General features: G+C 37.8%; 2 protein-coding genes across 3 annotated transcripts in view; one reads left to right on the top strand and one right to left on the bottom strand.

Moving 5' to 3' along the window:
- lrpprc (leucine-rich pentatricopeptide repeat containing) overlaps nt 1-15,663 on the top strand; it is a 150,512-nt gene extending 134,849 nt beyond the window's left edge. The window contains exons 35-38 of the mRNA XM_061965277.2: nt 3,979-4,053; nt 4,210-4,294; nt 10,781-10,923; nt 15,517-15,663. Coding sequence (XP_061821261.1) covers nt 3,979-4,053; nt 4,210-4,294; nt 10,781-10,923; nt 15,517-15,585 — 372 coding nt within the window. The 3' untranslated portion in view covers nt 15,586-15,663. The remainder of the gene's footprint in view (nt 1-3,978; nt 4,054-4,209; nt 4,295-10,780; nt 10,924-15,516) is intronic.
- Nucleotides 965-23,892, bottom strand: part of abcg8 (ATP-binding cassette, sub-family G (WHITE), member 8) — a 37,017-nt gene continuing 14,089 nt past the window's right edge. Inside the window, exons 13-14 of one of the 2 annotated variants that reach the window (XM_061965288.2) lie at nt 19,441-19,574; nt 965-2,272 (exon numbers count right to left, since the gene is read on the bottom strand). In XM_061965288.2, coding sequence (XP_061821272.1) covers nt 2,185-2,272; nt 19,441-19,574 — 222 coding nt within the window. In that variant the 3' untranslated portion in view covers nt 965-2,184. Of the gene's footprint in view, nt 2,273-18,914; nt 19,030-19,440; nt 19,575-23,892 lie in introns of those variants that run through there. The other variant, XM_061965298.2, reaches the window with a different exon arrangement.

Raw genomic sequence — 23,892 nt, 5'->3', positions numbered from 1 at the left:
TTAGAAAAGCGACATAAGAAACATGTATAAACACAGCAATATTGACGTTAGCTGCCACACATACCTAGGGTGATCACAACTCTGGTGTGAGCCTCTGGGAAATAAGTAGTTTCCAGGCAGCGATAAATAAAGCCAGACTGACGAGCTACCCCCTCGTTTGGGTACGAGTTCGTCCTGGGACTCCGTCTCTGCTGATGGTGGGGGTTCAATTTCTTTTTCCGCCAGCGTATCGCCTACACGTCCTGTCTCCATGTTTACTTACAATGATCCTCTCATGTAGGGTTGCCACCTTTCAGAACTGAAAATAAGGAACACTCATCACGGCGGCGCGGCGAAACTGCACGGCCAAAATACATTTGAGGGTTTGGCTCCCTGAAATGCATAGAAACGTGTATCTTGTATATAAAAAAAACTAAATGCTTTGATTTAATTGACATTATTTCACATGTCATATTAACCTCTGGGCCCTGGCCCCTGGGGTCACTTGGTGGTCAGTAAGGAAGGGGAAGTCAAGAAAGCATCTAGTCATACTTAAAGTTTAAAGTGCTTTATTAGCAATGAACATTGCTAAAGTGCTGTAAAAGAAACAAAGATTTGCAGTTTAACACCCAAAAAACTAAATGAAACACTTGAACTTGTATATACATGTTTAGATAAGTTATTATGTCCATGTATCGTAACTAGCCTGAACTTGAGCATATAGGCCTGGCCTACTGTATTCTATACATATAAAGTGCTGTAAATTAAACAAAGCCTGTCTGGGGATGCTTTTACTGAAAAAGGACAATACTTAAATGAAATGTAAGTATATAAAGTGCTATAAATGTAACGATTGGGGACACTGAATGCACAGCTAAAGAAGTTACACACAGGCAAGGCCGCGGGTCCCGACGGTGTGAGCCCCAGAGTGCTCAAAGCCTGCGCCACACAGCTGTGTGGTGTGCTTCAGCCAGGGGCGCCGAAAAGGGGGGGTAAAGGAGACGGATTCTAGGGGCCCATGATGGAGGGGGGCCCAGAGAGGCCCCTAATGATGATGAAATTATATTACAGAAAAAATAATGACACTGTGTTGGGGGCCCTGTAAAGATTCTTTTCATGGGGCCCAAAATCCCTAGCGGCGCCCCTGGCTTCAGCACATCTTCAACGTGAGCTTTAGGCTGCAGAAAGTCCCCACACTGTGGAAAACCTCATGCGTGGTCCCCATCCCCAAGTGCACGCGACCTAGCACATCGAAGGACTACAGGCCGGTGGCTCTAACCTACCATATCATGAAGACCATGGAGAGGTTGGTCCTGGAACAACTACGCCCGGCGATCAAGCCCCTCCTGAACCCACTCCAGTTTGCCTACCAGCCCCGACTGGGAGTGGAGGACACGGTCATCTACCTGCTGAACCGAGCCCACACCCCCCTGGACAAGCCTGCGAGCAGTGTGAGGGTCATGTTTTTTTACTTCTCCAGTGCTACTGGGTGTGAAGTTAGCGACGATGCAGGTGGAGGCCCTCTTGGTGTCCTGGGTTGTTGATTACCTGACTGACAGACCAAAGTATGTGCGACTGCAGGACTGTGTGTCTGATAGACTGGTCAGCAACACCGGGGCCCCGCAGGGGACAGTCCTCTCCCCCTTCGTCTTCACCATCTACACCACCGATTTCCACTATCAGTCAGAGTCCTGCCACCTTCAGAAGTTTTCTGATTAATCTGCGATGGTGGGGTGTATTAAAGATGGTGATGAGGAGAAATACAGGGCACTGGTGGAGGACTTTGTCACATGTTGTGGAAAGAACCACCTCCAGCTCAATGTGACGAAGACCAAGGAGCTGGTTGTGGACCTGGGAAGGAGGAGAAGTACTCCGGCAACCCCTGTTTCCACCCGGGGAAGAGAGGGTGGAGGGGGCGATGTGGACATGGTTGAGGATTATAAATACCTCGGAGTACACATTGACAACAAGCTGAATGGGTCAAAACACGCTGAGGCACTCTACAAGAAGGTTCAGAGCCGCCTCTACTTCCTCACGAGGCTAAGATCCTTCAACGTCTGTACAAAGATGATGAAGATGTTCTACGAGTCGGGGGAGGCGGGCAGCTTCTTGTACGCCGTGGCTTGCTGGGGCAGCGGACTGAGAGCGGGGAACGCAAACAGACTGGACAAGCTGGTAGGGAAGACCAGTAATGTGGAAGTGGAGCTAGACTCTGGCGGTGGTGTCAGAGAGGAGAAGTCTAGCAATGCTCCAAGCCATTATGGACAACATCTTCCACCCACTACACTCGGACCTGGTGGAAAGAATGAGCACGTTCAGTGAAAGGCTCAGACTCCCAAAATGCAACACGGAACGACACGGGGAGTCCTTCATACAGAAAGCAATCAGACTGTATAATGCATATGTTCCTTTTTGGCTGTACCTGAATGTGTAATAGACTGTATTTATATTATTCACATGTAAATAATGCGGTATAATAGACTGTATTTATATTATTGACATGTAAAAAAAAAAAAAATTAAGTGTTTATTGTATATTGTGAGCGAACTGTGGTGCTGAATTTCCCCCAGGGATCAATAAAGTACTTTCTATTCTATTATATATTCTCTCCATATGGTGGTAGTCATTTGTAATGAAATTGGCTGATAGCCTAAAACATATATTTAAAGAAATATTTGTGGTTTGTATTAGGGCTGTCAAAATTATCGAGTTATGTGATTAATCACAAAAAATATTGCAATAACAATGAACGCACTTAGATTATTCATGCAATTTATTTTGATCATTAAAGCTGTTTGACCTTATCCGCTATATGGTCAGTGATCAGAGCAATGCATATGCAGTATAAAAATGATCGAGGAGACTCCGACTGGTCTGCTTGTTGGCAAATTTCACTCCAAAATACATCCTGAAAGAACTTCAGATAAAACTGTTACCAATTTTTGTGCAAATAAATGACATGCACTCAAGTAAATTGTTTAAAAATGTTCCTGGATGACATTCTCAATCAATCAATCAAAGATTATTTATATAGCCCTTAATCACAAGTGCTTCGAAGGGCTGCACAAACCACAATGACATCCCCTGATCTGAACCTACATCTGGTCAAGGAAAAACGTAAAACCTGTAATGGGAAAAAGCAGAAACCTTGGGAAGGAGATGCAAATGGGGGTACCTACTGCAATGGATGCCAAGTGAGTACAGATTTTGAATTAATCATAATAGTGAGAGTCCAGTCCATAGGAAGGTTAGCTGAGGGTCGTATGCGGCACTTCTTGCATGTACGCGAGTCTGCAACGCAGAGACGTTACCAACTAATGCAATCAGAGTGGTTCACCCTGGGTCACGACTTATTCATGATAATGTAAGAGTGCAGTCAATTGGAAGGCCAGCAGAAGGTCACAGAGGGATGTCATGTACGCGAGTGGGCAATGCACCGACCAACGCATAGAAGAAAATTGTGTACAAATATTGGGGTCTTTTCTTAAGCAAATTTTAATTATGCATGCAAATATTTACCTGTGATTCATCATGATTAATCCAAATTCCAAGATGTTATTAATCTGATTTTTTTTATTATTATCATTTGACAGCCGTAGTTTTTATTTATCAACCTTTTTGCTGTATTTTATTTTATTTCTACAATTTGCAGTGGGCCAAAAAATGCTGCCTTTCGCAAATGGTCCTCGGGCCACACTTGGAGCAACACTGTTTTACGTATTTCACAAGGAAGGAAAAGTGTTACCAAATGTCAAAGTGTCTGTGACCTCTGTCTTCTTAGCGCTTTTGAAAGAAATGACACTCCCTTGGGCTTGTGGTGGCGGATCTCCGTCCTCCCTCACGCGACGAAAACCTCGCCTTTTGTGACCGCTTGTATTTGATTATAGATCTTTAATCTTTCACGTTTAATGCGTACCTTTACTCACTAAATGTACATAATATATATATATATACAGTATATATATTTACATATATATAATATTCTGTCTCTTCCTGCAGAGAATTAACGCCATAGCCGAGCAAAAAGAAGACCTAATGTCATACTTGGTGCGGTTGTCGCGGAAGCCAGGAAAGGTAGGAGTCACATGTCGCCCTTTAAAAAGAAAAACGTAATAAAAGTAACGCTAATTTTCTCTGTTTTGATTGAGTTAGCATGGTTAGCTAGCATGTTTGGGACAATTGCTCTGATATGATTACTGTTCTTTTGTTTGTGTGCGTGTGACTTTCTAGACGGGCAAAATCAATACCTTGCTGAGCCTGATCCCGGACTTTGTTGAGAAGAAAGTGTTGTTCCCGTACATGATGAAATGTCACGGTAAGAACTGCACACATTAGACAAACCCCTGGTTAGTTAGCAAGGAGCGGCTAACCTAGCTGCCATGTACATTAACAATACATCAGGTCAAGGAGTGTGTCTGTGTGTGTGCGTATGTGCACGTGTGAGTGTGTGTGTGTGTAGGCAAAGTAGGAAGACATGAGGGCCTTTTGAAGAACACATGTCCTCTAACGAGTTAGCTGTCTTGCCTAGCCTAGCGTTCTAATCGCTACACGGCCCGCCACTCTGCGCTTCCTTTTTGTTTTACACGTTGGTGCTTGCCGCACGACGCTCCACGCCTTTTAAGTCCGTCCCCGTCCTCCCAGTTTCTCCTCATTTATCACAGCGGAGACGAGCGGACATGACTAATTCATTAGCATTAGCCTGCTGGGGACGCTATTAGCACACACGCTTCAACACTCATAGTGTTGTTGAGGTGTAATATTTACACATGAAACCATTATTCGCACCAACATATGACACCCTCACTTGGCTATTTTGCTCATGACGTGTTCCATCTAAGTATTACTATTGTATGAGCGCTTGTTTGGTATTTAATACATCTAAAAGGTCAAAATGAATTTCATTGTAGTGGTAAGTTTAAAAAGTGTTGGAAGTGTGGGCAAAGTGCTTTTGAAGTGCTTGAAATTGTAAACGTCAAGGTCTGCTAATGTGTTTTCTTTGACTGTCTTGATCTACAGCTTTCAAGAAGTAGATATGAATTCATTTCTACAATAATATCTAGATATATTTATTTTTCAACGCAAAAACATCCTAAATGTGTTAGAACACTACTTGAATTTCACCTCATTAACAACTTAAAGTGTTTTCTATCACAGGTAATTTATACCATTAATTGGGATTAATATATTTTTTATATTTAAATGATAAATGGGTTATACTTGTATAGCGCTTTTCTACCTTTAAGGTAGGGATGATGCTCGAACCCGGTTTTCCCGGTTGTTCGATAAGAAAAGAACCGAGTCCTCGGACTCGAATCCCTTTTTGAGAACCGGTACCCGTTATCAAGACCCCTATAGTAAAGAAAAAGAGTTGGTTCTTTATTCGAATCCCTGGGAACGAATTCCGTCCCGACAAGAAATGCCCCGTAGGACATCACAAGAAATGACGTCATGTAGCTCAGTCATTTGTCACGGTGGGGTGCAGCCTGCTGCGGTTCGTTCTCCCGGGACGCAAAACTCACGGCTCCGGGCGAAAGCGTGCAGGTAGGAGATGATTTATTTCTCATAAATCATACACATTACAACAGACAGGAACGAAACAAAAGGAAAGCGTGCCGTTCGCACGAGAAGCTAAAGCAAAAACTTACTTAGCACAGGAGTCATGCGCTCGAAAACCAGAATGCCAACGTAACTGTTGCAAATGCAAACAATGAAGCCACGATGAGTGACCGGAAAAGGCAGGCTTAAATAGAGTCTCTGACGAGCAACAGGTGCGCGTACAAGGCAGGTGAAAATTATAAGTAACCATGGTGACTAAAACAAACCCCCGAAGTGCACAACACAACTAAGGAAGTTCAAAACTAACAACATAACTAAACAAAACATGATCCGACAAATATATACATCACTTACTGACCTTTTTATAATAAAATATCTGTGAATTAGTATATACAACAGTTTTGTAATATGTAATTAATTAATTCAGTCATTATTAATATACTGAGATGAAGAATACCTTATTTTCAATAAGGTTGAAAGTAGGGCTGCAACTAACAATTAATTTGATAATTGATTAATCTGTCGATTATTACTTCGATTAATCGATTAATAATCGGATAAAAGAGACAAACTACATTTCTATCCTTTCCAGTATTTTATTGAAAAAAAACAGCATACTGGCGCCATGTTCTTTCAATTTGCCAAATAAAACAAGGAAAATGTTACAAAAATGCACACTTTTGACACCCCTGCTATAGATAATAAAAAATTAAATCTGATAAATGTATCGATAAAAAGAAGAGCCTGGCGACGCATGTGCATTTCTCATAGCTCTCTCTGTCTCTCCCCCTCCCTCACCAATGCTACTGCGCGCACAATTTGTTGTGTTTTTAACCTTCTTAACCCTGAACGTACTTTGAAAATACACGCAACCCTAACTCAAAATGCAGGACATTTGAGGCATTTAAGAAACACACTGACCATACGTCCTCTTTTCACCAGACATGTCCTCTTTTGCCAAGCTGTCAGGGCGGAGTTTCATAAATGCCTCAAATGTGCGGCATTTTGAGTATTGTTTACACAACGTGCAGTACGCTACTTAATATGTCCGTGTGGAAACTCGTTCGGTACACTTCCGCACCGAAACGAAACCCCCGTACCGAAACGGTTCGATACAAATACACGTACCATTACACCCCTATTATTTTGATTATTGTTTCTCAGCTGTTTGTAAATGTTGCAGTTTATAAATATAGGTTTAAAAAAAAAAAAAAAACGTAGCCTCTGCGCATGCGCATAGCATGGATCCAACGAATCGATGACTAAATTAATCGGCAACTATTTTTAGAATAGATTTTAATCGATTAGTTGTTGCAGCCCTAGTTGAAAGTGTTTTTCATAATTCTTCTTTTTTGTACTTTGTAAGCACTATTCATTTGAACAACCTGGATCATATCAGTACAATGTTTAACTTCTTTACTTAATCCATTCCATCATTTAATTCCACATCATTTTAGCTGTTTGCAATTTTACCAAATCATCAAACTTTAATATTTTTGACTCAATAAATAAAGTGTTTGTATGTTCTCTATATCCAACATTATGTATCAGTCTAATTGATCTTTTTTGTAACACGGTTAACGAATGTAGCGCACATTTGTAGTTATTTCCCCACATTTCTGCACAATAACTCAGATATGGTAATAATATAGTAGCGAGCAGTAGAGAATGTGAAGTGATTTGTTAAACCAAATATGTGTGTTTTTTTCCATATACAACAATTTATCTGGACTCGATAAGGAATCGGTTCGATAAGAGGATTCGATAATAGGCTCGAACTCGATAATTTCTTATCAAACATCATCCCTACTTCAAGGTACTCAAAGCGCTTTGACACTATTGCCACATTCACCCATTCACACACATATTCACACACTGATGGCGGGAGCTGACATGCAAGGTCCTAACCACGACCCACCAGGAGCAGGGGTGAAGTGTCTTGCTCAAGGACACAACGGACGTGACGAAGTTGGTAGAAGGTGGGGATTGAACCAAGAACCCTCAGGTTGCTGGCACGGCCACTCTCCCAACTGCGCCACGCCGTCCCCGTATATATTTAGCGCGATATGTTTTTTAATCACGGTATTCTGATATTTCATCTCTAACATTACCGTCTCACTATGCCTGCAAGTTGCCTCGCTATTCTTGTGCTTGACTGAGCGCAACAGCACAACCTCCATGCAGCACAAAGATTATATTGTATTTAGCCACGGCAAAGAAAATGTCCCACTCTGTCACAAAACTTGGACTACTTTGAATATTGGGGATAGGATGATTTTTTTCTCTAACAAATAATATAAAATGTTCATAATTAACTTTATGGTTTGTCAGAAGTGTGTTTATGGTTTGTATAAGTTTTGATTATTGTCTTGTTTTAAAGGGGAACATTATCACAATTTCAGAAGGGTTAAAACCATTAAAAATCAGTTCCCGGTGGCTTATTATATTTTTCGAAGTTTTTTTCAAAATTTTACCCATCACGCAATATCCCTAAAAAAAGCTTCAAAGTGCCTGATTTTAACCATCGTTATAAACACCCGTCCATTTTCCTGTGACGTCACATAGTGAATACAAACAAACATGGCGGAAAGAACAGCAAGATATAGCGACATTAGCTCGGATTCAGACTCGGATTTCAGCGGCTTAAGCGATTCAACAGATTACGCATGTATTGAAACGGACGGTTGTAGTGTGGAGGCAGGTAGCGAAAACGGAATTGAAGAAGAAACTGAAGCTATTGAGCCATATCGGTTTGAACCGTATGCAAGCGAAACCGACGAAAACGACACGACAGCCAGCGACACGGGAGAAAGCGAGGACGAATTTGGCGATCGCCTTCTAACCAACGATTGGTATGTGTTTGTTTGGCATTAAAGGAAACTAACAACTATGAACTAGGTTTACAGCATATGAAATACATTTGGCAACAACATGCACTTTGAGAGTGCAGACAGCCCAATTTTCATCAATTGATATATTCTGTAGACATACCCTCATCCGCGCTCTTTTCCTCAAAGCTGATCTGTCCAGTTTTGGAGTTGATGTCAGCAGGCCAGGGAAGCTAGGGTCGATATTCTTCTCTTGATCATCTTCGGTGGCATAAGGGACGATGTGAGCCAAGACATCCAGGGGGTTTAGCTCGCTCGTCTGCGGGAACAAACTGCCGCCATCGCTTGCCGTGCTACCGAGGTCCTTTGTCCCTGAATTGCTCACACACTCCGGCAGATTCAATGGGGGTCTGGCGGCAGATTTCTTTGACTTTATCGTTGGAAATGCATCTGCTTTGAGTGTCACAGGATATCCACACATTCTTGCCATCTCTGTCGTAGCATAGCTTTCATCGGTAAAGTGTGCGGAACAAACGTCCAATTTTTTGCCACTTTCGCATCTTTGGGCCACTGGTGCAACTTGAATCCGTCCCTGTTCGTGTTGTTACACCCTCCGACAACACACCGACGAGGCATGATGTCTCCAAGGTATGGAAAACAGTCGAAAAAACGGAAAATAACAGAGCTGATTTGACTCGGTGTTTGAGAAAATGGCGGATTGCTTCCCGATGTGACGTCATCGCTCCGAGAGCGAATATTAGAAAGGCGTTTAATTGGCCAAAATTCACCCATTTAGAGTTCGGAAATCGGTTAAAAAAATATATGGTCTTTTTTCTGCAACATCAAGGTATATATTGACGCTTACATAGGTCTGGTGATAATGTTCCCCTTTCAGCATAAGGTAGATCAGTGTTTTTCAACCGTTTTTGAGCCAAGGCACATTTTTTTCATTGAAAAAATGCGGAGGCACACCACCAGCAGAAAACATTAAAAAATGAAACTCAGCAGCTGATATTGACATAAAAAGTTATCGCAGTTGTTGGATATGAATTTAAACCAACCATGCATGACTATAGCTCTTGTCTCAACGTACTGTCACATCACGCCGTGACTTATTTGGAGTGTTTTGGTGTCTTCCTGTGTGTAGTGTTTTAGTTCTTGTCTTGCGCTCCTATTTTGGTGGCTTTTCCTGTTTTGTTGGTATTTTCCTGTAGAAGTTTCATGTCTTCCTTGAGCGCTATTCCCCGCACCTGCTTTGTTTTAGCAATCAAGAATATTTAAGTTGTCGCTATCCTGTGCGTGGACATTTTTGATTGTCATGTCATGTACGGATGTACTTTGTGGACGCTGTCTGCTTCACACGCTGTAAGTCTTTGCTGTCATCCAGCATTCTGTTTTGTTTACTTTGACAACCAGTTCAGTTTTAGTTTCGTTTTGCATAGCCTTCCCTAAGCTTCATTGCCTTTTCTTAGTGGCACTCGCCTTTTGTTTATTTTTGGTTTAAGCATTAGATACCTTTTTACCTGCACGGTGTCGTCTACATATTGTGATCATGACAAACCGTGTTCCCGACCTGCTGCCACCTACTGATATGGAAGAGTATTACATGGTTACTCTGCCGAGCTCAAGACAGCACCGACACTCAACAACGGCACATTTGCAGATTATTATTACTGGTTTGCAAAAAATATTTTTTACCCAAATAGGTGAAATTACATATTCTCCCAAGGCACACCAGAGTGTATCTCACCGCGGCACAGTGGTTGAAAAACACTGGGGTAGATGATGCTGCTTTTTTTGGGGTAACACGCATTGCTCTCTTAGACAAGCTATGGAGATATGGCGTCACTTCCGGATGTGTTTTGGCCCACATTAAGCTGACTTTATACTATTATAATTAGAGATGGGTACCGAATCTGGTACTTTTCTGGCACCGACAGAATCCCGCAGTCCCACGGGGAACCAATGGATGTAATATCCAACGGTGCCATGTTACAGTACCTCGGTTGCCCGTGACGCTTTTTGTAGAGATAAATATTTACAGATCATAATTATAAAAAAAATTTAATTGCTTGACAGCACTAATATATGTGTGTATATGTATATGTATATTTATGTGTGTATAAGTATATATATATATATATATGTGTGTATATGTATGTGTGTGTATATACTGTGTGTTTATATATGTGTGTGTATGTATGTGTGTGTATATATATATATATATATATATGTATTTATATATGTATATATCTGTGTATATATATATATATATATACACACACACACACACACGTTTATATATATATATATATATATATATATATATATATATATATATATATATATATATATAGCCTAACATACAGATATATCAAATGTTTGTCGTAGTGTTGACACTTTCTCTCGTTTGGCAGTCAATGACAACGACTTGGCGTCGGCCAAAAAGCTTTACGAGCGCATGCAGGAGGAGGGGGTTGTTGCAGACGAGCTGTCACTCAAACGCCTGGCCATGTTGTACCGCAGGGCGGGAGAGACGGTGCCCTTCTCCGAGCCCCCCGTGAGTACCACCTGCACACTATACTTCTACTAGTACTACTTTTACTACTTATTTGGGGGTGTCAAAAATCGATTTTTGGAGTTAAACATGATTCTTATTTTAACGATTCTTAATCAATCAAAAAACGAATCAAAAATCGATAAAACATTATATATATATATATATATATATATATATATATATATATATATATATATATATAGAGAGAGAGAGAGATTATTTTGTTATATATTGTGTTCAAATCTGTTCTGTCCAGCCACACTTTGACTTTATTAAATATATATAGAAATTGATCTATTTTTGGAGTAATGTATTTAATCATAGAATCGGCACACAATGTTATTAAAAGTATTGATTTAGAATCGAGAATCGTTTCTGAATCGAATCAAATCGAATTGTGTGGTGCTCAAAGATTCATAGCCCTACTCATTATACTGTTTTACAACATTACTAAGACAGAGAGTACAAAAACGATGACTTTCGCTGAATATGTGTCGGTCTAGTAAATTGGGGGAACATCTTGAGTATGTATTAAATTATATTAACTATATACAGGTATTTTTAAGCCACATTTTGGCCCCAAGGTTGTGATATTTCTTTAGATATTAGGAAAACAACTCAATATTAAATATTTAAATAAAAGAACAGATGTATAAAACAAGGAACAATTCAAACATATTAGTTTTAATATCTCAACAATATGGTGGGCCAAGGCCAAAATATATTTAGAAAATACTTTTAAAAATGTTTTTCGAAAGTCAGGTAAGTTTAAAAGAAAATAATTGTGAAATGTTTTAAAAAATTCAATAAAATAAGTAAATAAAATATTTTAAAAATTAGGTTCATAATATTAATAGTTAGTGATAGTTTAAAAACATTTTTTTAAGAGTTCTTAAATATTAAAGATATAATAAAATATATTTTTATGAATACATTTCATAAAATGTGATAATAGCACAACAAAATTTTGGCCCTGCGGGTGTGATATTTCTTTAAATATTGAAAAAAAACATATTTACAAAACATTTGTCATGTGGTAACTTTAACAGCCTAACAACATTGTAACACCTGGTTTTATTTTTCAGGAAAGAAAATGAATGAATACTGAAATATTAATATAAGTTTTCCCCTTGTACGACTAGAAAACACTTGTTAAAGTGAGTATTAAATAATAATATTTTATTTATTCACAGCTGTAAAGTGTTGAAAAAATTTAAACTTTGTTTTATTTAATAATTGTTTTTAATTGGACCTTAAAACAGTAAATGAATGAACTATAACGCTGAAGAGGTGGAGAAAACAAAACATTATGTTGATTATAAAGTGATTATGAACGTATCCAAACATATACACAAAGTGTTCTTGAATGTTGGTTAGTGACGGTCGCTACAGGAAGCTGCTGAGATGCCTTTGAGCACAAACACACACCATGTAACTCTGATGTGGGCTTATTTTGGTAACACACACACACACACACACACACACTCTTGTATTTGTTACCTTCTTGAGACCTCCAAAAAATGCCTACCACTTTAAGACCACCCTCTCTAGATACATAAAGATGTGTATTTACAACATTAATAATCTATACATACTATGCAAATATAAAAAAAGGTAAAATTTAGTTAATTCTTTTGAATATGTAGTTGGTTTTTAATCTTCATTATTTACGTCGTTATTACAGTATGTCTCTATGTACATTTTTTTTTTTTCAATTCATTCTGGCCAAAGGGGGCGCATTTAAATTTCTCACGCACACTTGTTATTACATATGTTGACCAGAGGGGGTGCACTTAAACATTTTTATACACACTTGTTATTTCATATGTTGACCAGAGGAGGAGCACTTTTAAAACCGACACACAGTCAATTTGAAAAATCCCTCCTTTTTGGGACCACCCTCATTTTGATAGATTTCACCACCAGGGGTGCAAATGAGACATTCCCTATTAGATGCAATGGTTTTCTGTATTGGGACCATGATTTATGTCCTAACTTGTTCACCGGTCCTCATATGGAAGGTACTTTTCCTTGTTGATGTCTCAAGAAGGTTAGAAATACAAGAACACACACACACACTTAGCAGTCTGTCAAGGTGGCCCCTGGTGGTCAGACTCACCTGCAGTAAGGAGGTAAGAGAGGCTCTTAGTGGCCTCTAACCACTAGGCCTACTCAGTGGCCTCTAACCACTAGGCCTACTCAGTGGCCTAGTGGTTAGAGTGTCTGCCCTGAGATCGGTTTGTGAGTTCAAACCCAGAGTCATACCAAAGACTACAAGGACCAAGGACCCATTACCTCCCTGCTTGGCACTCGGCATCAAGGGATGGAATTGGGGGTTAAATCACCAAAAATAATTCCCGGGCGTGGCCAACGCTGCTGCTCACTGCTCCCCTCACCTCCCAGGGGGTCATCAAGCGGTCAAATGCAATAGTTGTCTCTAATTAGTCCTGTTTCAAAAAATATATACATTTTTATTGTATTTTTTATTTATATATAAATAATATATTAATAATATAATTTGTTAATAATACAAAGTATATTAATATTATTTAATTAATTTTTTTCTAAGGCATGAATTTACTTTGAAAAAAAGTTATATAAAATAGTTTTTTGTGTGTATATATAATTTTTTGTATTTGTATATCTATTTAACTATGTAATACAATATAAATATATTATCATTTATTATTATCAACGTTATTTTATTAATAAAATGTAATGTTATTTTCGGGAGAGAATTTACTTTCTGTACATGAAAACAAATCTACTTCATTTTTTGGAAATATTTTTCAAGGAATTGGTGGATGAAATAAGTTTGGAGGACATGATCAATAGAATAAGATTTTGTGAACACTAAAACATTTCTTTAACTAAACGTTCACATATTCCGAAAAAAAACAAAAAACACATTGAGCCTTGTGATTTAAAAACATTTATATATATATATGATGACAGGACTCATATACACAAAATAAAAAACTCCCTATTAACAACAAATGTATTTATTTTAAAAACATCAAAGTTTCAGCAATCTTCTACATTTTCTATTTCATAGTAATAATTAATCATAGCCAGCAACTGTAGGCATGATGTCCACTGTAGTGGACATAGAGTATTATTAAACAAGGTGCAAAAAAAAAAAAAAAAAATCCACATCCAAAATGATTTATTCTGATTGTGAATCGATTCATAATTTTTAAAAATATATGTTTTTAAGCATCGATTTAAAAAAAAGACTTATTAGGCCATCTCTGTGCTTACTCGGCCGTCGTACTTTAAGGATAGGTAACGAATGCGGTACTTTTTTTGGCACCGATCAAATCCCTCCAGTCTTATCGGGCACCGATTACCATAAAATCCAACTGTGCCGTATTTCCGGTTGCCCACTTTTCGCACTTTGAGATCACTCCAGCAGCACTGAGAGCAGATGTAGTCAAACTACCTTTAGTAATGTTGCAATTTTCAACGACAACAAAGAATTTGACTCAAAAAACGCTAGAACGCAATTAAAGTAAGACTCCACTTTTCTAAAAAAAAATGCCCTAGCTTGATGCTAATATACTTTGGCTTTGTAATTGACATGTTACTGATTAGCATTAGCGGTTTTACATGGCGATTTCAACACCTCCAAATGTGTTAATGAAAACTACAACTAAGATGCATGTTACAATCAAACATCTGGTGTGTAATAAGTACAATACGTACAGTATTAACACTTTTTAGGGCGCAACAAAAAACACCATAAACTTTACACTACTGCCATCTAACGTCTTGTACTTGCAACCCCATGTCATACTTGCAAATTATATTAAAACAAGATATCACAACTGGACAGCAGTTATTATAATCAGCTCATTTTTAAATGTTACAATAAAAATGTAGATTTAAATATCAAAAACAATGAATATTTATCTACAAAAATTGTTACCGTAATCGATTCCCAGGTATCGGGATGTGTTATTGTATCAGTTCAAATGTGACATACGCCAGCAACAAAGAGTGTTTATAAACCTGTAACCTGTTTTTTTTATTTATTATCTTGTCTATTCCAAATAATATATTGCGAGAATCGGTTGAAATCATGTTGATGGAGAATCAATTATGAGTTGAATTGTCAACCCAAAAATCAGAATCGTGAGTTGTTGTGAAATTCCAAACATTACTGAAGTTGAATCACAAGTTTCTCAAAGCACAACGTCAACACTCTGAAATGTTAACGTTAATAACTTCAATGTTACTGCTCCATACTTTAATAATACGAGTAGTAAAATGTTCATACAAGACTTCATGTAAATATGAAAATGCAGCTTTATGCACCACAGAGAGCACTTAATCATGCTGCCCACAAAATAAGGTAAAAAAAAAAAAGAAACACCCACAGGAACCCGTTGTGTGGATCAAAACATTGATTATTTTGTGTGTGTGTTCCAAATCCCTTATTCGTGTATTAACGGCCATTTAAAGATGAAAGTCGACAACCTGGCTGGAGAGTGAAGGTTTCTGTTTCAACTCAGGAGGGTTTCTTCCACCTCCTCTTCCTCACCAATTATTACTCACTTGGGTTTGATGCCAGCTCTTTTTCTTCCCCTGCAGGAGTCCATGAAATTCTACTTGGACAAACTGAAGGAGAGTGAAGCCCAATCTCAGCCTGCAGAAGAATAAACTCGCAATTTCCATCACATCCGCCATCTTTCTTTTCATGTTTTTTTTTTTTAATATATAATGTAAGTGATGTTTTGTAAGTGATGTTTTGTCCTCTGCAATTATGCAATTGTGTCTATGATGTGTACAGAATAAGTGTTTATGCTAATAAATGACCTGAGGAATACTGCATGTTAAGGTGCTCCGTGTTAGTGCAACAACACACGCATTATCTTTACAAATTGTTGAAGTAATCTAAAATGTCCGTTTACTTTTTTCTTTAAAAAAAACATTTTTTTTAAATTTGACACCATTTTATACTATTGTTAGCATGATCAGTGTTTAAAATCCTTTGTGAAGTGAACTTTACTTTAAGATGAGAATTTGTATAAAAACTCAACTTAAAAAAAAACAACCAAAAATTGCAATTAAATGTTTTTAACACAGCTTATGTGATTGATAAAAGTATTTTTTTTTTTTATTAGTCAATAAAATGAAATATTTTGCAGCATTAACTCCAAATAAATGACTTGCATTATCACTTAAAAAAAAAAATTAAACTAGTCTGCAGCTGAAGTTTTTGTAAAAAAATGGGCACCCTAAGTTTGTGAATACAATTTTATGGTATTTTAATTTTGGTCAATGAGTATTTTTTTTATCTGGAGAAATAACCTCCATTTCTTTTCACAAGCCTGCTATTTTACCAGTGTGATGTAGAATGATTAATTTAGTAATGTTTTAAGATGACTTATTTAGTGGAAAAAACTATTTAAAAGAACTCGCCAAAAATAACCCCAAAGAGTGGTTTAATTGGATGGAGGACTTTACTCATCATTAGAACTTTAAACACCATATACTTGTATGTATGAAGAAACTAGAGCCCATAAATTATCATGTAGAAAGCTGGAACGCAAATGGCGCGCTACTAAACTTGAGGTTTTCCATCAAGCATGGAGTGATAGTTTAACAACTTATAAACACATGCTTACCCTAGCTAAAGCTAAATATTACTCAAATCTCATCCACCTCAACAAAAATGATCCGAAATTTTTGTTTAGTACAGTAGCATCGCTAACCCAACAAGGGACTCCTCCCAGTAGCTCCACCCACTCAGCAGATGATTTTATGAATTTCTTTAATAAGAAAATTGAACTCATTAGAAAGGAGATTAAAGACAATGCATCGCAGCTACAACTGGGTTCTATTAACACAGATACGACTGTATCTACGAAGGATACCGCCCTCCAAAATAGTTTCTCTCTCTTTGATGAAATAACATTAGAGGAATTGTTAAGATGTGTCAATGGGACAAAACAAACAACATGTTTACTTGACCCATTTCCTGGGAAACTTATTAAGGAGCTTTTTGTATTATTAGGTCCATCAGTGCTAAATATTATAAACTTATCACTCTCCTCTGGCACTGTTCCACTAGCATTCAAAAAAGCGGTTATTCATCCTTTGCTCAAAAGACCTAACCTCGATCCTGACCTCATGGTAAACTACCGGCCGGTGTCCCACCTTCCGTTTATCTCGAAAATCCTCGAAAAAATTGTCGCACAGCAGCTAAATGAACACTTGGTGTCTAACAATCTCTGTGAACCTTTTCAATCCGGTTTCAGGGCAAATCACTCTACGGAGACAGCCCTCGCAAAAATGACTAATGATCTACTGCTAACGATGGATTCTGATGCGTCATCTATGTTGCTGCTTCTTGATCTTAGCGCTGCTTTCGATACCGTCGATCATAATATTTTATTAGAGCGTATCAAAACACGTATTGGTATGTCAGACTTAGCCTTGTCGTGGTTTAACTCCTATCTTACTGACAGGATGCAATGCGTCTCCCATAACAATGTGACCTCGGACTATGTTAAGGTAACGTGCGGAGTCCCCCAAGGTTCGGTTCTTGGCCCTGCACTCTTTAGTATTTACATGCTGCCGCTAGGCGACATCATACGCAAATACGGTGTTAGCTTTCATTGCTATGCTGATGACACCCAACTCTACATGCCCCTAAAGCTGACCAACACGCCGGATTGTAGTCAGCTGGAGGCGTGTCTTAATGAAATTAAACAATGGATGTCTGCTAACTTCTTGCAACTCAACACTAAGAAAACGGAAATGCTGATTATCGGTCCTGCTAAACACCGACATTTATTTGATAATACCACCTTAACATTTGACAACCAAACAATTACACAAAGCGACTCAGTAAAGAATCTGGGTATTATCTTCGACCCAACTCTCTCCTTTGAGTCACACATTAAGAGTGTTACTAAAACGGCCTTCTTTCATCTCCGTAATATCGCTAAAATTCGTTCCATTTTGTCCACTAGCGACGCTGAGATCATTATTCATGCGTTCGTTACGTCTCGTCTCGATTACTGTAACGTATTATTTTCGGGTCTCCCTATGTCTAGCATTAAAAAATTACAGTTGGTACAAAATGCGGCTGCTAGACTTTTGACAAGAACAAGAAAGTTTGATCATATTACGCCTATACTGGCTCACCTGCACTGGCTTCCTGTGCACTTAAGATGCGACTTTAAGGTTTTACTACTTACGTATAAAATACTACACGGTCTAGCTCCAGCCTATCTTACCGATTGTATTGTACCATATGTCCCGGCAAGAAATCTGCGTTCAAAGAACTCCGGCTTATTAGTGATTCCCAGAGCCCAAAAAAAGTCTGCGGGCTGTAGAGCGTTTTCTATTCGGGCTCCAGCACTATGGAATGCCCTCCCGGTAACAATTAGAGATGCTACCTCAGTAGAAACATTTAAGTCCCATCTTAAAACTCATTTGTATACTCTAGCCTTTGAATAGCCCCCCTTTTTTTAGACCAGTTGATCTGCCGTTTCTTTTCTTTTCTCCTCTGCTGCCCCCTATCCCTTGTGGAGGGGAAGACACACAGATCCGGTGGCCATGGATGGGGTGCTGGCTGTCCGGGGTCGGGACCCGGGGTGGACCGCTCGCCTGTATATTGGTTGGGAACATCTCTGCGCTGCTGACCCGTCTCCGCTCGGGATGGTTTCCTGCTGACCCCACTGTGGACTGGACTCTTACTGTTATGCTGGATCCACTATGGACTGGACTCTCACAATATTATGTTAGACCCACTCGACATCCATTGCATTCGGTCTCCCTAGAGGGGGGGGGTTACCCACATATGCGGTCCTCTCCAAGGTTTCTCATAGTCATTCACATCGACGTCCCACTGGGGTGAGTTTTTCCTTGCCCTTATGTGGGCTATACCGAGGATGTCGTTGTGGCTTGTGCAGCCCTTTGAGACACTTGTGATTTAGGGCTATATAAATAAACATTGATTGATTGATTGATTGATGTACTTTGTGTACATTTATCAGGTTTTACACCAGTGCAAAAACATAATTGAAATTGGAACACATTGTTTTATTTCATTTTTTAGACTGGGTAATTGTTCCACAGTGCAATACTTTACTCCTGGTTCAGCTTGTTAAGCCTAATAAGTAATAACCCTTCACATACAAAAATATCAACACCAAAAAAGTAAAATCAACACCACAAAAAAAAAAAGATTGAAGTGAAACCTGCAGATGTTTTTTTTTTATTATTGTAAAGTGTGCCTCTGATCTTTTGCCAAGAGAGACTTCATTTCGAGGTTACTATGGGGCTCTGCTGCCATCCAGCGGCAGGCAGTGGTACTTCACCCGCCCCTTACAGCATTGCTTGCTAAATTATCCTCTTTTCTACAATACTTTTAATAATGATTCGTAAGATAACATCTATCCATCATTTTGACATTTAGTTTGACGGTTAAGTGTCGATCCGGTCGAACTTGTGTGTTTCTGTATGCGTGTGTGTGTGTGTGTGTGTGTGTCCAGGCAGGATCACCAGTCTTGACTGGACTTCTGCTTAATGAATTTCAAGCAGACGTAGTAAAGCGCCATGAAGACCAGACAGACGGCCAGCAGCACCAAGTAGCAGGAGTACAAAGGATACTGGTTCATGTTCATGGCCTCCACCACCTGAAAACAACAGTAATATATATATATATATATATAATTATGAATTTATTATGGGTCTACTGAAACCAAATCTGCTGGGTCAAAAGTATACATACAGCAACATACATGATCAATTTTGGTGATGTAGAAAAGTTACAATCAAATCAAATTAGCTTCATGGTATGGCCTCTTAACTTCATGTGAGTGATTATGATTGACGACACATGTTGAGTTCTTTGAGCCCATTTAAACTGGGCTCATGTGATGCAGTCATTAGACTCGGTTACAAACACAACAATGGATGTATGGGAAAGTCAAAGGAATTCAGCACAGATCTGAAAAAACGAATCATTGACTTGAACAAGTCAGGAAAGTCTCTTGGAGCCATTTCAAAGCACCTTAAAGTCCCAAGCGCAACTGTGCAGACATATGTTCATAAGTATAAAGTGCATGGCACAGTTTTGTCACTGCCACGATCAGGAAAAAACGCAAGCTATCACCTGCTGCGGAGAGACATTTGATCAGGATGATCAAGAGTCAACCTCGAACCACCAAAAAGCAGGTCTGCAATGAATTGGAAGTTGCTAGAACACAGGTGTCAGTGTGCACAGTCAAGCGTGTTTTGCATCGCCATGGACTGAGAGGCTACCATGCAAGAAGGAAGCCCTTGCTCCAGAAGCGACACCTTAAGGCTCGTGTAAAGTTTGCTGCTGATTACATGGACAAAGATAAGACCTTATGGAGGAAAGTTCTGTGGTCAGATGAAACAAAAATTGAGCTGTTTGGCCACAATACCCAGCAATATGTTTGGAGGAGAAAATGTGAGGCTTTTAATCCCAGGAAACCATGCCTACCGTCAAGCATGGTGGTGGTAGTATTATGCCCTGGGCCTGTTTTGCTGCCAATGCAACTGGTGCTTTACAGAGAGTAAATGGGACAATGAAAAAGGAGGATTACCTCCAAATTCTTCAGGACAAGCTAAAATCATCAGCCCGGAGGTTGGGACTTGGGTGCAGTTGGGTGTTTCAACAGGACAATAACCCCAAACACACGTCAAATGTGGTAAAGGAATGGCTAAATCAGGCTAGAATTAAGGTTTTAGAATGGCCTTCCCAAAGTCCGGACTTAAACATGTGGACAATGCTGAAGAAACAAGTCCATGTCAGAAAACCAACAAATTTAACTGAACTGCACACATTTTTTTAAGAGGAGTGGTCAAAAAGACAACCAGAAGCTTGTGTGTGGCTACCAAAAGCGCCTTATTGCAGTGAAACTTGCCAATAATAAATAAATAATGAATTCATAAAAGAACCAAACTTCATGAATGTTTTTTGTGACCAACAAGTATGTGCTCCAATCACTCTAACACAAAAAAATAAGAGTTGTAGAAATTATTGGAAACTCAAGACAGCCATGACATTATGTTCTTTACAAGTGTGTGTAAACTTTTGACCACGACTGTATAAATGTGTACATGTATGTACTGTATGTATATGTACGGTATATATATTTGTGTATGTATCTATATACATACATACATATGTATGTATGTATATACAAACATACATACATATGTATGTATGTATGTACATACATACATGTATATATATATATATATATATATATATATATATGTACATACATACAGTATATACATACATGTATATATGTATGGACATACATTTATGTATGTACACACATACATGTATGTATATATGTATTTACATACATACATATTGTATGTATGTATGTACATACATATATACATATATGTATGTACATACATACATACATGGATGTATATATGTACATACATATATACATACATAAATGTATGTATGTACATACATATATACATACATGTATGTATGTACATACATATATACATACATGTATGTATGTACATACATATATGTATGTATGTATGTATGTATGTATGTACATACATACATGTATGTATGTACATACATATATACATACATGTATGTATGTACATACATACATATATGTATGTATGTATGTATGTATGTATGTATGTATGTATGTATGTATGTACATACATACATGTATGTATGTACATACATATATACATGTATGTATGTATGTATGTATGTATGTATGTACGTACATACATGTATGTACATACATACATTTATGTATGTATATATGTATGTACATATATACATCATGTATGTATGTATGTATGTATGTACATACATATATACATATATGTATGTACATACATACATACATGGATGTATACATGTACATACATATTTACATACATAAATGTATGTATGTACATACATATATACATACATGTATGTATGTACATACATACATACATACATGTATGTATGTACATACATACATACATATATGTATGTATGTATGTATGTATGTATGTATGTACATACATGTATGTATGTACATACATATATACATGTATGTATGTATGTATGTACGTACATACATATATGTATATATGTATGTACGTACGTACATATATGTATATATGTATGTACGTACGTACGTACGTACGTACGTACGTACATACATATATGTATATATGTATGTACATACATACATTTATGTATGTATATATGTACGTACACACATACATACATACATACATGTATGTATGTATGTATGTATGTACGTACATACATGTATGCATGTACGTACATACATGTATGTACATACATACATTTATGTATGTAAATATGTATGTACATATATACATCCATGTATGTATGTATGTATGTATGTACGTACATGTATGTACGTACGTACATACAATTATGTATATATGTATGTACATATGTATGTACATACATACACGTATGCATATATGTATGTATATATGTATGTACATACATACATGTATGTATATATGTATGTACATACATACATACATACATGTATGTATATATGTATGTACATACATACATTTATGTATGTATATATGTATGTAGATACATACATTTATGTATGTATATATGTATGTACATACATACATTTATGTATGTATATATGTATGTACGTACATGTATGTATGTACATACATACCTGTATGTATATATGTGTGTATGCACATACATACATTCATACATACATGTATGTATGTAAATATGTATGTACATATGTATGTACATACATACACATATGTATGTATATATGTATGTACATACATGTATGTATATAGATATGTACATACATACATACATACATGTATGTATACATGTATGTACATACATACATGTATGTATATATGTATGTACATACATACATGTATGTATGTATATATGTATGTACATACATACATGTATAAATGTACATACATACATGTATGTATATATGTATGTTTGTATGTACATACATACATACATACATGTATGTATATATGTATGTATGTATGTATGTATGTATGTACATACATACATACATGCATGTATATACAAACCCCGTTTCTATATGAGTTGGGAAATTGTGTTAGATGTAAATATAAACAGAATACAATGATTTGCAAATCATTTTCAACCCATATTCAGTTGAATATGCTACAAAGACAACATATTTGATGTTCAAACTGATAAACATTTTTTTTTTTGCAAATAATCATTAACTTTAAAATTTGATGCCAGCAACACGTGACAAAGAAGTTGGGAAAGGTGGCAATAAATACTGATAAAGTTGAGGAATGCTCATCAAACACTTATTTGGAACATCCCACAGGTAAGCAGGCAAATTGGGAACAGGTGGGTGCCATGATTGGGTATAAAAGTAGATTCCATGAAATGCTCAGTCATTCACAAACAAGGATGGGGCGAGGGTCACCACTTTGTCAACAAATACGTGAGCAAATTGTTGAACAGTTTAAGAAAAAACTTTCTCAACCAGCTATTGCAAGGAATTTAGGGATTTCAACATCTACGGTCCGTAATATCATCAAAGGGTTCAGAGAATCTGGAGAAATCACTGCACGTAAGCAGCTAAGCCCGTGACCTTCGATCCCTCAGGCTGTACTGCATCAACAAGCGACATCAGTGTGTAAAGGATATCACCACATGGGCTCAGGAACACTTCAGAAACCCACTGTCAGTAACTACAGTTGGTCGCTACATCTGTAAGTGCAAGTTAAAACTCTCCTATGCAAGGCGAAAACCATTTATCAACAACACCCAGAAACGCCGTCGGCTTCGCTGGGCCTGAGCTCATCTAAGATGGACTGATACAATCCGGATGGTTCTTTTCCTCTTTGGTCCGGAGGACACAACGTCCACAGTTTCCAAAAACAATTTGAAATGTGGACTCGTCAGACCACAGAACACTTTTCCAC

The sequence above is a fragment of the Nerophis lumbriciformis genome, linkage group LG02 (genome assembly GCF_033978685.3).
Source record: "Nerophis lumbriciformis linkage group LG02, RoL_Nlum_v2.1, whole genome shotgun sequence".
Lineage (NCBI taxonomy): Eukaryota > Metazoa > Chordata > Actinopteri > Syngnathiformes > Syngnathidae > Nerophis > Nerophis lumbriciformis.
This window is presented reverse-complemented; position numbering and strand designations above follow the sequence as displayed.